The sequence below is a fragment of the Peromyscus californicus genome, unplaced genomic scaffold, assembly GCF_007827085.1.
Source record: "Peromyscus californicus insignis strain IS unplaced genomic scaffold, ASM782708v3 Scaffold_20__1_contigs__length_68692818, whole genome shotgun sequence".
NCBI lineage: Eukaryota > Metazoa > Chordata > Mammalia > Rodentia > Cricetidae > Peromyscus > Peromyscus californicus.
Window position 1 is genome coordinate 68,155,567 of NW_026294503.1, and position 13,405 is coordinate 68,168,971.

Sequence of the window (13,405 nt, forward strand, 5' to 3'; positions counted from 1 at the left end):
TTCTTATAATATTTCTTCCTTCCTACCTCAGAGACTCCCCAGCACTCCCCCCTACCCCTAATTTACGGGGCTGTTTGCCTCCTTGGCATCTCTTGGTCCCCTTGCCTGGAAATTGGCGCCAGGGGTGGGGTGGGGATGGTATTTTCTCAGTGGGAGACTCAGGGAACTGAGTTCTCCCCCACACACCCCCAAAGCCAGCTGCCTGCTCCCGCCTCAGCCATTAGTAACCCGGAGACGCGCACCTGCGTGGGGGCTCTCCTCCAGCCCCTACTCCCTTCCCGCACCTCCCATTCCTCTGAAACGGCGCTGAGCGGGTTATTTATCGGAGCCAGCGCTGCTCCAGAAGGTCAGGACGGTGGTGTAAATAACCTCTTCTCGCCATTTCCCCGTCCCTCCAGAGCCTCCTCCCCTCCCCCTCCTCCACCTTTATTCGCACAAATGAATGTGGCTGGGCTGGCGTAGAGCCTGGCCCTGCATCTTAATGGGGCGGTGAGCTCACAAGATGGATTTAGCTGGGGGTTTTATGGTTGCTGCGGCGACAGGAGAATGCTTTGGTTTTCTTTCCCCCTTCCTCTGCAGGATTTTAAGGAGGGGGCAGTGTGGGGACTCCTCCTCTCCACTGAAATTTGAAGGGTCTCCTCAGTCACCTCTACTGTTCCAACATGGGCCTACAAATCCAGGACCTACAAGGATAAGGGAAGGAGGAAGGAGGCAAAATGGGAAGAGCCTCTGCAGGGCATGAAGCCTATGGTTTGAACAGCCCTTTCTCTGTGAAAACCTGGAACTTGGGTTCAGCAGCTGTGAAGCACCTGGGCCCAAGATCCCCCTAAGCATATAGAAAGCTATATACTGGACCATCCCGGCTTGGTCCCTGCACTGGTGGGAAAAGAGCTATGATGCCAAAGCTATGATCTTTGACTGTCTGATCTGTGAGGAGCAATGCTCAGCTTTAGCCCCTAACCTGCTTCTCATGGCCCTGTATAGCCCTTGGCTCAGGAGAGCAGGATTATTGCGCAGTTGAGGGCTGACAAACAGATACAGCATGGAGAATGTAGTTCTTTCTGTTCAATTCTCAAATCCCAAATTCTCTGACCTTGTTTCTTCAGCCTTCTGTTTCCCAGCAGAACTGAAATGTTGGTGCCCCTGCCTACCCAGACCTTTGGCCAGCAATTTTCTTTTGAGACTCTGCAAACCCATCCTTAGCACTGACTAAAACAGACACAGCAGGGGCTTGGACTGTCTGGTTTGCCTCCCCCTCCTGTTTGTGAACCTTTCTCCCTTCCCTAGGGGATTCAAGGAGGCCCTCCTCCCTTTTTCCCCTTTGGCTGGGAAAGAGACTACAGTCTGAACAGTGCCAGACACCTGCCTGCCAGATGTGGCGATTCCCCATGCTGGCCCTACCCCACTGTCTCTCTTTTCCCCACCCCACTGAGCTCAGGCAGAGGGAGCCCCCCACAGAGTGATTTACTGCTGCAGTCTCCTCCTCAAGTGCCCCCTTCAGGCCTCTCTCTCTCTCTCTCTCTCTCTCTCTCTCTCTCTCTCTCTCTCTCTCTCTCACACACACACACACACACACACACACACACACACACACACACACACACACGCCTGGTGCCCATGCTCCCCTCTTTTCCAACCAAGACCAGAAAGCCTCCTCCCACTTCGGGGCCCTGGGCTGGGGGAGCTCTGGCTCCCTCTCTGACTGAAGAAGGAATGGGTGGGTGAAGGGTGACACCCTTGCTGCACCCCTGGGAGAGAAATCAGCAGCAGGACTGAGGACAGTGGCAGCCAGAGCTGATGTCATTCTCAACAGGGAGGACAGGAGTGGAGTAGGCTAACAGAATGGGACCAGCATTCCAGAACTAGATACAGAGGTCCGGGGCCTCTGAGAAGTTCCTAGGTAGACCAGAGACATTGACTGGGGCTGTGTCGTGGATATCAAAGTTTCACATGTCTGGCTGGGTCTCATCTAACCCCACAGGCGCCCCTTCAGTCAGACCCCAAACACTCAGGAACTCCAAGCCCTTGCCCTTCTTTCTTTGGTGTCTTCCTGGGTCTCCCTAGGTCCTTTTCAACGTGGCACTTCTCTCTCTGTTCACCTCCTAGGCACCCCGTCCTCTACTTCCTGGCCATAGCAGAACCCACCAGGATTCCACTAAACAGGGACCCATGTAAAACCTGTTTTCCTCCCATCCATCCTTGTAACCTGACATCCAAAGGTCTCTGCTGGGTTGCAACAGGGTTCATGGTGGAACTGAGGCAGGAGGATGAGAGTGTCAGAGGCTGGACACATGGAGAGTCCAAGGAAGTAAGGGAAGGGGAGGAGGGCAGAAGAAGAAAAGTGAAGCAGTGAAGGCAGAGGCAGAGAGGAGTGAGTGAAAACCTATACAAAGAACATCACAGGCTAGAGCAGAGAAAAAGAATGGAGGTGGAGATAGGAAGGACACAGCAAGAAAAGGCTGGGGGTGGGGCAGGAGGGGGCAGGCTGGCTCTCCTGGGCTGCTTTATGCTGACAGGTCATAAATCATGTATATGCACATGTGCATATGACACATGTATGTAGGGGCCTGAGGTGCTGAAAAGGATGGCGTCCACAATATTATCCTTTTAGTTGCCTCTTCCTTTGAGGCACCTCACCATGTCCCAGTATTCTTGATGCTCCAGGGACCATTCTGAAGGTACTTCCACATCTTCTCAGGAACCCTGGCTTTCTCACTTGGAATACAAGCCTGCTGGAATGTTCAGGATCCACAGACTAATCAGAAGGCCCCATCCCCTCAGAGCACACCCCATGGCTGCCCACCAGCTGCTCCTGTCGGTCTTCTCCTCCCCCTCTTCTTGTCTGCCCCCTCCTCTGCAGCAACCCCTCCCCCAGACTCTGACCCTCAGCCTGCCTGGGGCCTGGGTCAGAGGGGAGACAAAGACAGGATTTATTACCAGTGTAGAGAAGCAGCCAGAGAGCAGGGCTGAAGGCAAGGGCTGACCTCCCTGAGATACAAGAAGCTGGAAAGCGGGGCTCTCCTGGCTCCTGCTCAGCCTTGCTCTCTTCATCTTCTCTGAAAACAGAGAAGATGCCCCTGAGGCAATCTTTGGCCTCTAAAGGAAAATTTGAGAGGGAAACAGATGAGACTCATGTCACAGGGTCACTCTCCTACGGATATTGAGTAGGAACCAGGCCTCCAGTTGTTTCTTCGGTTAGAAAGATCAGGGAGGAGGCTGCCAGATGTGGTACAGAGGACTACTTTCTAATATACAGAGGGTCCTCACATGGCAGGCCGGTCAGATCACCAGCAGGAAGGGAAATGGGGGTATTGAAAGGCAGGAGGCACAGTCCCACTGGAAGATGAGGCAGCAGGACTGGTTAGGGGTTACCAGCTCCATCTCCTGGGTTTCCTCCCTGAGATGGCACTCAAAGGGTAAGGAAAGCTGCCTTTGAAGCAAACACAGTCGGCCTGAGATTGTCTAGTCAGCAGACAGGATGTGCTGGAGGAGAGGCTAGTATGATCCAGGGGGTTCCGAGAAACCAGACTGTCTCTACTGTGGGTGGATCCTGAACGTCTCCCGCTAGCTGCCCTTGGAGGCCCCTCCAAAATCTTGGTGCCCCTGGAATACAACACCCTGCTTTCTGCTTTACCCTGCTGTTTCCAAAGAAGGACAGACACTAGAGTAAACTTCAAGCAAGGGCAAGGTGGAAGTACCTGCAACCCATTCCTATCCAGGGCTGATGAGGGAAAACTTGGGGTCTGCTCTCAGACTCCTCTACAAGGAGCAATCATTGTCTAATTTCTGATGAAATGCTAGAAGTTGGAAATTTTACTGGGAAGGGTAATGGATTGGGAGAAAACAAAAGAATTGGGAGGGGGCAGGAAAAGGGAGAGGAGATCCTGTCTTTTTTCCTTACTCCCCCTTCCCTCGATTGAGGAGGCAGATTTACAGCCTTGGTGTTGGGGGGAGGTGAGCATAAGGAAGACAGATCTGCAGTTTTGCCCTCTGAGTGTCTGGGTACTTAGCTTTAACTCCCCCATTAGCATCAATCCCCATCTTGCTGCCCATCCGTCTTCTGACATCAGCTCCTTCCTCTCTCTGCAGGCCAGGCTTTCTGACCCTAAGTGGCTCTTAAAGGGCCAGTCTAGACCCTTTTCTTTCCCTCCTCTCACTGGGGTGGGGGAGGGGGGGCAGCAAATTGGTGCCTGTGCATATGTATGCTGTGGCCATCCTTGCTGAGGCCAGTGTCACCCAGGGTATGGGTGGGAGCAGGGTGACTTCCCCAGTTCTCTGTAGACCTCCCTATGTCATGGCCCCTATCCTTTGTCTGCTACCTCCCCAAGCCTAGAGCAAAGACGCTGCTGGCCAGGGGCTGAGGACTGGAGAAAGCATGTGGATCCTTAGGCAGATGCCCCCCACCCCCACCCCATTTCCTGGAGGCCCAGGGCAAGGAGTGTTTTTAATTCTCAGCCAGCAGTGGAGGTGGGCAGGTTGGGAATGGAGACTCTTAGGAAATGCATTGGGCGCCACATTCCTAAGCCTCCTTTCCCAAAGATCCAGGCTGTGGGCTCGGTGGGAGATTTCAAATCCCTTCTGTGAAGGAGATGTCAACCCGGAGAAACCTGATTGCTAGCGCCTCTCCCTAGTTCATTTCTCAGCAACTGAGCTTAGAGACGCAGGAACAGCAGACTCCTCCTGGTCCTCTGAAGAAAGGCTGTAACTGCCCTCCAGGGTCTCCAACAACGACAGGATGCTCACAAAGTTCCTCCCTGATCTGCCTTCCATCCTATCTGTAAAACTCTGCAGGCATCAGAGGGGGCTCTCAAGGATCGAACCGTTCTCTCTTACTGGCATCAGACGCCCACCACCCACAGCCCCGGAGCTCCCTCTGGCTTGGAGATAAGAGGGAGCCGCTGGTGGGGTTCTTGGGAAAGTGGCCGTGTCCGAAATAGGAGCCCTCACCGCACCCCAGCGGCCCCTTATTTATCACCCTCCAAACCTCACTCTCAAAGAAGCATAAATATTCCTAATTCCTGAAGGCCGAGCCTGAGCTCGTAAATCTAAGCGGGGTTGGGGTGGGGTGGGCTGGGAGGGGTCCCGAGCAACAAACGCGACAGAGCTCCCACGGGCTGCGCGCCGCCGGCCTCCTGCCCGGCTCGGCGGCCCTGCTCCTCCAGCGGCGCGGCGGGCACGCGCGGATGCGGGGGAGGGGCGCGCGGCCTGGCTCCCAGCCGCGCCCGCCCCCCCCCCCCCCGCCTTCGCGCCCACCAAGCTGTAAATCAGGGCCGAGACCGCTGGGCCAATAGCAACGCGACTCGTAAATCGGCCTGTCAAGGATAGCCAATGAGAGGCGGCGTTAAATCAAGTCCTGTCAGCGCTCAGCCAATGAAAGTCTCTGGGCTGACCATAAATCTGCCTGCGAGTGACAGCGAAAGTGAGAGAGTGTGTGCGCGCGAGCGAGAGCTGGCGGGCGGGGCCGTGGAGAGGCGCGAGGCGGGGACGGGCGGGCGGGAGTGAGACTGCAGTCGCCCGAGAGACGCCCAGATGGAGAGGGACAAAGAGAGGCCACGACAGCGCGCGGGCTCGCGCGGGAGGTTGACAGAAGTGGGGATACAGGCGCTGACTTCTTATCCGAACAGTGCGCCCCAAGAGAAAAGCCCCAGGAAAGCCGTTTCCCGTTCCCTTTCTCCTAACTCAGCCTTTATTGAAATTAAGAACGGAGATGAGTGCAGAGCCTCCCCACCCCACCCCAAGGGTGAAAAGGCAACTTCCTTGCTAAATTTCTGTCCTTTGGTCTTGGGACACTTTGTGTCCTCTGAGTCTCCCAGCCCCTCACCCCCGCAATTGAAGATTAGGAAGTCACTCTGATGTCTACTTGCAATACCTACCGTTGTTCCCTTCTACTTTGAGGAAGCTTTTGAATTGCCTTCAAGGGATGTGAAAAGTGAACCCTTTCACAAGCCTTCAGAGAGTTGTCAACCTTCAGAATCTTGGGAAGACTGAGCAGGAAGGACTTTTAGGGTTCGCCTGGTCACCTGATCCAGCTTCCACAAGGCAGCTGTTCAGTGGTGGTTAGTCCTTAATGCTGGCAACAGCTCTGGTTAGACTTTGCCCTCAAACCACAGTTTATCACTTAATAGCCTTTTGACTTTGAACAAATTAACCTGTTGGTGTTTGCTTTCACATTTGTAAGAAAGTATAATAGATCGTCATGGGAATGTTATGCTTACATGAAATATCTTTGCATGGTTTAGCACTACACAAAGAGTGTCCCCCGATTTCCAGCTTTCTACAGATCATGAAACCTGAAGCCTAGAGTGGCCTAGAGGTCTCAAGTTCATGGAGCTTGTCACTCAGGTCCTTGGTCAGGTCTCAGCTCCACAATCCCAGGCAGCTGTCTTTGCCCTGTCTCCATAGCCTCAACTTTTGTTTGTTGGCTGTGGAGAACACCTAGAAACACAGGCTCTGAATTAGTTCCTGAGTGGGGTGTCTTTCTATTCTTATTTCAATACTTAAATTTTTTCTTGTTTCAAAACAGGCATTTGGGGATAGAAAGGGGCCACATGCAGCAGGGGCATCTTGTCAACCCAACTCACATTCCATTCCCAGTACTCTCATGGTGCTCACCCAATACCTTACTTACTCTGTCCCACCTTAGATAAGGATGGAGGCTCCAGTAGCTAAGCACAGTGACTCACACATGAAATTCCCACCTTCCAGAGCCTGAGGCAGGAGGATCAGGTATTCAGGCCAGCCTCAGCCACATAGTGACACCCTGTTTCAAAAGAAAGAAAAAACAATGGTCTCAGCAAGGATTACATGCCTGTAATATTTGTTTGTCTTGAAAAAAAAACACACACACACTCACACAAAAACAAAACAAACCCAAAAAACTAAACCAAAACAAAACCCCCAAAACATCCTCATTTTCCTTTCCAAGCTTGTTTTGTGTGTGTGTGTGTGTGTGTGTGTGTGTGTGTGTGTGTGTGTGTGTGTGTGTATATGCTCGTGTAGGTGCAAATCCTGAGCCTCCACCCTTGGTCAGGGATCTTGCTGGCACTTTCAATATTCAACCGGAAGTCAGAAAGGAAGCGCAGAGAACCAGCGCCATCTGGTGGACATTATGCTTTCAGGCGATCGTTACAGAATGATGATGCTTGGGAAGGCAGGGGTGTGCCCTCCCAACATTTCTGCCGGGCTTTCCTGGGCCTGGACAGGAAGATCGGAGGAAGAGAACTTCCCATGTACAGCTGCCACCCGCTAAGTTCGATTCCATTTTCCCAGAGCACAGTCTCCACCTTGACTGCCCTCTTGCTTGGGGGCACAGTGGACAGGATTCATCTCAGGGGCATAACCTGTAGAGTTAAATAAACCTCCTGGCCTAGATGGGTATCCTGGCAGCAGTGGTGAGTGGTAAGGCCTGTTTTATTAAGGAAAAAGACACACACCTGTAATCGGGCTGTGACTAGGGCAGGACGGTCTCAAGTTTGAAGGCAGCTTGGGCTATATAGCAAAACTATCTCAAAGGAAAAAATAAAAAGGGAGAGAGAAAGCTAATTCTCTCCAAGTACCATACATGTCCTGCAACCTAGAACCCTGTCAGTCACAGGCTGTGTCTATCCCTGGATAGCTGCTCTCTACCTTGCTCGAACACACCCCAAAACCTCAAATACTAGGTTCCAGTTCCTGACTTAGATCTTTCTTTCCCAGGTAACCACTCCTGGGCCTTAAAAGCATGCAATGTGGGCTAGAAACACGGGCTGGTCAGTGAAATACTATGCAAACATGGGGACCGGTGTTTGGATCTCCTGCACATATGTAAGAGTTGTGCATGGCTGTGCATGTCTGTAATCCCAGCACCGGGTGAGGCCATGTCAGGAGGGTACCTGGAGCTTGCTGCCCAGCCAATCTAGCCAAATTTCTGAGTTCCGGGTTCAGTGAGAAACACTGTTGCGAAAACTAAGGTGGAAAGAGACCAGGGAACACCCCACCATCACCACACACACACACACACACACACACACACACACACACACACACACACACATGCGCAGAGTGAGATGCATTTATTAATAATTGACCTTGCATAACGCAGGGCTGACACATTGATTTCTGGATGGGAAAGCAGTGTACCCCAACACCACTGAGGTCGTCTGTGAAAATGTCCAAGGACTGAAAGGCGGGGCCTGCCCTCTGTGGGCCACTCCTGATGCTGGCCTGCCCTGGTGAGTGAACTGACAGCTCTAATGGAACCGACGGAAACTCTGTGGCCCACGTTTCAGGATGAAGCCATATGCGTGGCGGAACTGGCGGTTCATGGCTGCGTAGAGCACCGGGTTGATGCAGCTGTTGAGCCAGGTGAGGTTGGCAGCCACCATGTGCACTACCGGCGGAGCGCGGCCCCTGGCGTCCAAAATGTTGAGCAGCAGGAAGGGGATGTAGCTGAGGGCGAAGCATAGGAACACTGCAAAGCACATGCGCGTCACCTTCCCGAACTCCGAAGGGGCATTCGGGGCTCTGCGCGCTCCTGCAGCTTCCTGGGGCCTGTGATGCGCTCCAGAAAGGCCTGTCTCTGCAATGTGCTGGGCTGCCTTTCTGGTGCCCTGGCCCCCCGCTTCTGACGAGTCACCTTCCAGGGTCTGAGTAGTCGCAGCACTGACTGGCTCAGATGAAATCCCCTCACTGGGTCCTCTTGAGGCAAGCCCGCTGTCTAGCTCTTGGAAGTGGCCAGGCATGGCCTCATCTGTCCCAGCCACCTGGTGAGAGCGGATGCTGGCTCGCTGCAGCCGGTATTGGTCTAACGCTCGAGCCGCACGCTTCACTTGGCGGTGGATGAGGCAGTAGAAGACGCCCACACTGCTGAGCCCAAGCACAAAGAAGATGCCCATGAGGATGGTGGTGTAAGGCCGGCCTCGAATGCGATCAAAGCTGCAGGTGCAGACCACTGGCACCAGGACAAACACGTGCCAGAGTGGGGCAAAGCTTGCCACCCCCACGATCCAACTGCCCACCAGTGCCAGCACGATCCCCTTGGCACTGAAAACCTGGGGAAAGAGCTTAGGGTGGGCAATGAGGAGGTAGCGTCCTAGAGCAATGAGACAGAGGGTGAGAATGGAGACAGAATTGGAAGTAAAGAGGAGGAGCCCGAATATTCTGCAGAAGATGGCGCCTGTGCGCCAATGGAGGTGGAGGTATGTGTCCACGGAGAAAGGCTGCAGGAGTGTGCAGTAGAGTAGATCAGCCAGGGTGAGGTTGGCAATGAGCAGGTTGAAGCGAGTTCGGAGCTGAGGACGGATGGCCAATGCCAGCAGGGTGAGCACATTGCCCACGGTGCCTGTCACAGCTACTACCACGCCCCAGATAACGGCAAAGTACCGATAGCTCAACACGGACTCATGGTAACAGGAGAAGTTGGCATCCGAGGTGTTCCACATGATGGAGACTGAAGGGAGAGGAGAGGAGATGGAATGAGAATTCGCTCTTCATCTTGCCTCCTTTCAACAGCTGTGTCCCTCACACCCTTCTGCACCTAGAACTTCAATTCATGACTCTGAAAAGCCACCGTCACACCACTTCATCTCCAAGTTCCCAGCTCTCTCCTTAGGCTCTCTCTGTCCTTTCCTTCCACATTCTTAGATTTCTTTTCTAAATTCTTATCAAATGTCCCTTCCGGAAACGTTAATTCTGTGTTTCCCCAAACCCCAGGCCCCTTCAATATGTGTGGGATGCTCCCCGTGAACCTGGCAGCCTCCAACATAATTCCCTCCCAGTTCTTGAAGACCAGCCAGGAGTCCTTTGTCCTCTTTGTTATGTAGCTCACACTGGCCTTAACTCACAGTGATTCTCTGGCCTCAGACCTGTACCGCTATTCTCATCACCTTAAATATTCTGGTTGTAACTACCTGGAAAATGAGAGGACTAAGAAAGTAAGACTGTGTAACACACACACGCACACACACACACACACACACACACACACACACACACACACAGAGTGTACACACAATATGCTTACCTGAGGTTGCCAATTTTCACACTTTCTTCAGTAAACAAAGTCTAGCTCACCTGAAGAGCAGCCCTTCCTTGGGGCAGTCAGCCTTCCAGCTGGATATACAATGTCTCCTACCATGTTAGACCAAAAGAATAAGAAACTCCCTAGTTACCCAACCTTCGCCACTTCCTTCCCCACCTCCAGCCAGTCCTACTAATTTTATCTTGGCTACTAAAGTCCGAGCTTCTCTCTTGAAATTCCCCTGCAACTTACTCTAGAGTTGTCTCATTCTTTTCTTTATCCTTCCTGAAACCCAAATGATGTTTCCTTCCGTTCTGCGAGGCAGGGCCTCTCTAAGGTCATTGCTGAGAAATGTTGAGCAGGGAGACAGTGTCAGATCCTCCAGACCACTTCTGTTTTTGTTTGTTTGAGACAGGGTCTGACTCATTATCCCAGCCTACCCTAGAACTCCAGAAATTCCCCTGCCTCAGCTATTTGAGTACTGTGAGTATAAGCATGAGTTACCACACCTGACTGGGCCATTTCTCAAGAGGTCAGAAACCAAGACCAGGTTCTAGAAGCAATGGTAGAACCACTGGGCTTGAAACCCAGAGAGCTTAGGCTTGTTTTGTAATAACAGTTCCTTTCTTCTCTTCAGAGTTCAGAGATGATTTACATCAGAGGGTTCCAAATGAAACTTCAGTACATCTGAGAAGTGGAGTCAGATCAAAAGATAAGGGTTTGGAACTGGCAAGATGGTTCAGCCTGTAAAGGCACTTACCATGGCCTGAGTTGTATTTTAGGACTTACATGATAGAAATAGAGAATCAATTCCTGCAAATTGTTCTCCAACTTCCATACAAGTTCTGTGTGACATGTGCATCTATAAACATACACATAAATAAATGCAATAAAGCTTTTTTTGAGGCAGGGTCTCATTATGTAGCCCTGGCTGACCTGGAGCTCATTATATAGATCAGGCTGGCTTTGAACTCACAGAGATCCACTTGCCTCTGCCTCCCAAGAGCTGGAAATAAAGGTGGGAGCAGGGACTGGTGGTACAGGCTGATAATCACAGTTACTCAAGAGGATCACAGTTCTTAAGATGTGTCAGACTTACATAGTGAGTTCTAGGCCTTGGTAATTTTAGTGAATGACAATTTATCTCCAAACAAAAAGTTAATTTGGCTGGCTGGTGGTGGTGCAAACCTTTAATCCCAGCATTGGGAGGCATGGGCAGGTGGATCTCAATGGGTTCAAGGCCAGCCTGGTCTACAGAGCGGGTTCCAGGATGCCAGAAATGTTACACAAAGAAATGAAAAAAAAAAAAAAAAAAAAAAAAAAAAAAAAAGATAAGTCAGTGGTAGAATGCTTGCCCAGAATGTATAAGGTCCTGGGTTCAAGTCTCAGAATTGTGTGAACCAAGTATGCAAGTATGGTAGTGCACACCTTTAATCCTAGCACTCAGGAGGTGGAAAGAGCAGAAGTTCAAAGTTATCCTCAACTACTAAGTAAATTTGAGGCTAGCCCAGGCTACAGGAGACTCCTCCTTAAAATAGATAAATAAATTGAGGCACAGTACTCAGGAGGCAGAGGCAGGTGGATCTCTGAGTTCGAGGATAGCCTGGTCTATGTAGTGAGTTTCAGGATAGCTCGGGCTACACAGAGAATCCCTGTCTCATAAAGCCATACCAAAACAAAATAAAACCACAGATGCTTAAGTGATCCAGGCTGTTGACTCCTGCTTGCAATCCCAGATCTTAGGAATCAGAAGCAGTGGGCTTCCGGACATTTTGAGGCCAGGCTGGGAACAAACTGAAACTGTGCTTCAAAAACAAACAAATGGCCGGGCGGTGGTGGCGCACGCCTTTAATCCCAGCACTCAGGAGGCAGAGCCAGGCGGATCTCTGTGAGTTCGAGGCCAGCCTCGACTACCAAGTGAGTTCCAGGAAAGGCGCAAAGCTACACAGAGAAACCCTGTCTCGAAAAACCAAAAAAAAAAAAAAAAAAAAAACAAACAAATGATGACTCCGTGTTTTGTGGTGGGTTGGTGGGGCTGCTAATTAATGAGACAGAAGATCTAGGGTGTGGCTCAATGGGTAGAATACCTAGAGTTCAGTTCCTAGCACCGAAAGGAAGGATAAGGAACATGGCAGGAGGAACAAGCGTAGAGAGAGGAGTGAATAATATATTCCATTTTGAAACATCAAGTTTGGGGCATGTCAGTTTCCCAGCCTCTCCAACTCATTTCATCTAGTCCCTCTGCCATCTTCCCCACATCAGACTCAGCCTATTTACATTTTTCTTTTTATATTTATTTATTTGTTTGTTACTTGTGTGTGTGTGTGGCAGGGGAGAGAGGAATGTACATGTCACAGTACAATGGACAACTTGAGGGAGCTGGGTCCTAAGGATCAAGGACTAAAGTCCTTAGAGTTGGTAGTCAGCCCCTTACTCACCAAGTCCCTCATTCCTCCATTCCTTCCTCTAAAGGGTTGCCTTTGCCCTCATCCTTCAGAACCTCTCATCTCTCTTTAATATATTTATTTATATGAATGGGTGTTTTGTCTGCATGTATGTCTGTGCACCATGTGCATGCCTGTTGCCCAGGGAGGCCAGAAGAGGGCTTTAGCTATCCTGGAACTGGAGTTACTCACTTGACATGTGGGTGCTGGGAATTGAACACAGGTCCTCTGGAAGAGCAGCCAGTGCTCTTAAACATGGAACCATCTCCCCAGTCCTAGTCTCTGTCTTTTTTGAGCTCCAAAGTAAAAAACCTATTTGCTAGGCTGGGGCCCCACTTCAGTTGATAAACACACCTCCCCTTCCTCTTTCAATCAACATCCTACCCTCCCTCCTGTCTTCTGCAAGACTGGGAAGTGGGGAGAGAAGTGAGAAAGACAACCATTCAGGGGACCAGTGCAGACTCTGGGTTTGAGTCTGGTGTTTTTGGTTTTCTTGCCCACTACCCAGTAGAGCTGGATGGCATGGCATGAGGGGATGGGGTAGAGAGGTGTGTCACTCAATTCTTATGTGTTTGGGCTTGATTCTGCGGTTGAAGAGTTACCCAGCGCCCCAAGACACAGGCCACTTGGGGCCTCATGAGAGAGTATTGTAGATCTGTAGAGGGCACAACCTCGATGGTCTTAGATAAACAAGGTCTCGAAGAATCCTCAAAACTCAAGTCTGCTTGCTGGTCGAAAACTGAGGTTCATGCAGGACAAAGATGGATCCTGAGTCAGTATATGAGGCCTATCCCTGCTTTCTCTGTTTTGTTGGTGTGGGTCCCCATTATAGACACAAAAGCCTGGGTTCTTTCCTTTGTCTGGGTTTAGACCCCTCTCCCTAGAATTGTGAGAAACGCTAAGGGAACAGAAGACTCCTTTTCTGCGTTCTTAGCGCCGCCTAGTGGAGTTGTAGAGAATTCTC

The 13,405-nt window shown here is 51.2% G+C and overlaps 1 protein-coding gene across 1 annotated transcript; it reads right to left on the reverse strand.

The window, feature by feature from the left end:
* Positions 1-8,036: 8,036 nt before the first annotated feature.
* Positions 8,037-10,672, reverse strand: Gpr84 (G protein-coupled receptor 84). Its single transcript, XM_052747562.1, has 2 exons — positions 10,001-10,672; positions 8,037-9,427 (listed from the first exon to the last, which is right to left on the reverse strand). Exon 2 carries the CDS (start codon positions 9,417-9,419, stop codon positions 8,229-8,231), a length of 1,191 nt encoding a protein of 396 aa, XP_052603522.1. The 5' UTR covers positions 9,420-9,427; positions 10,001-10,672; the 3' UTR covers positions 8,037-8,228.
* Between the last annotated feature and the right edge of the window lie 2,733 nt (positions 10,673-13,405).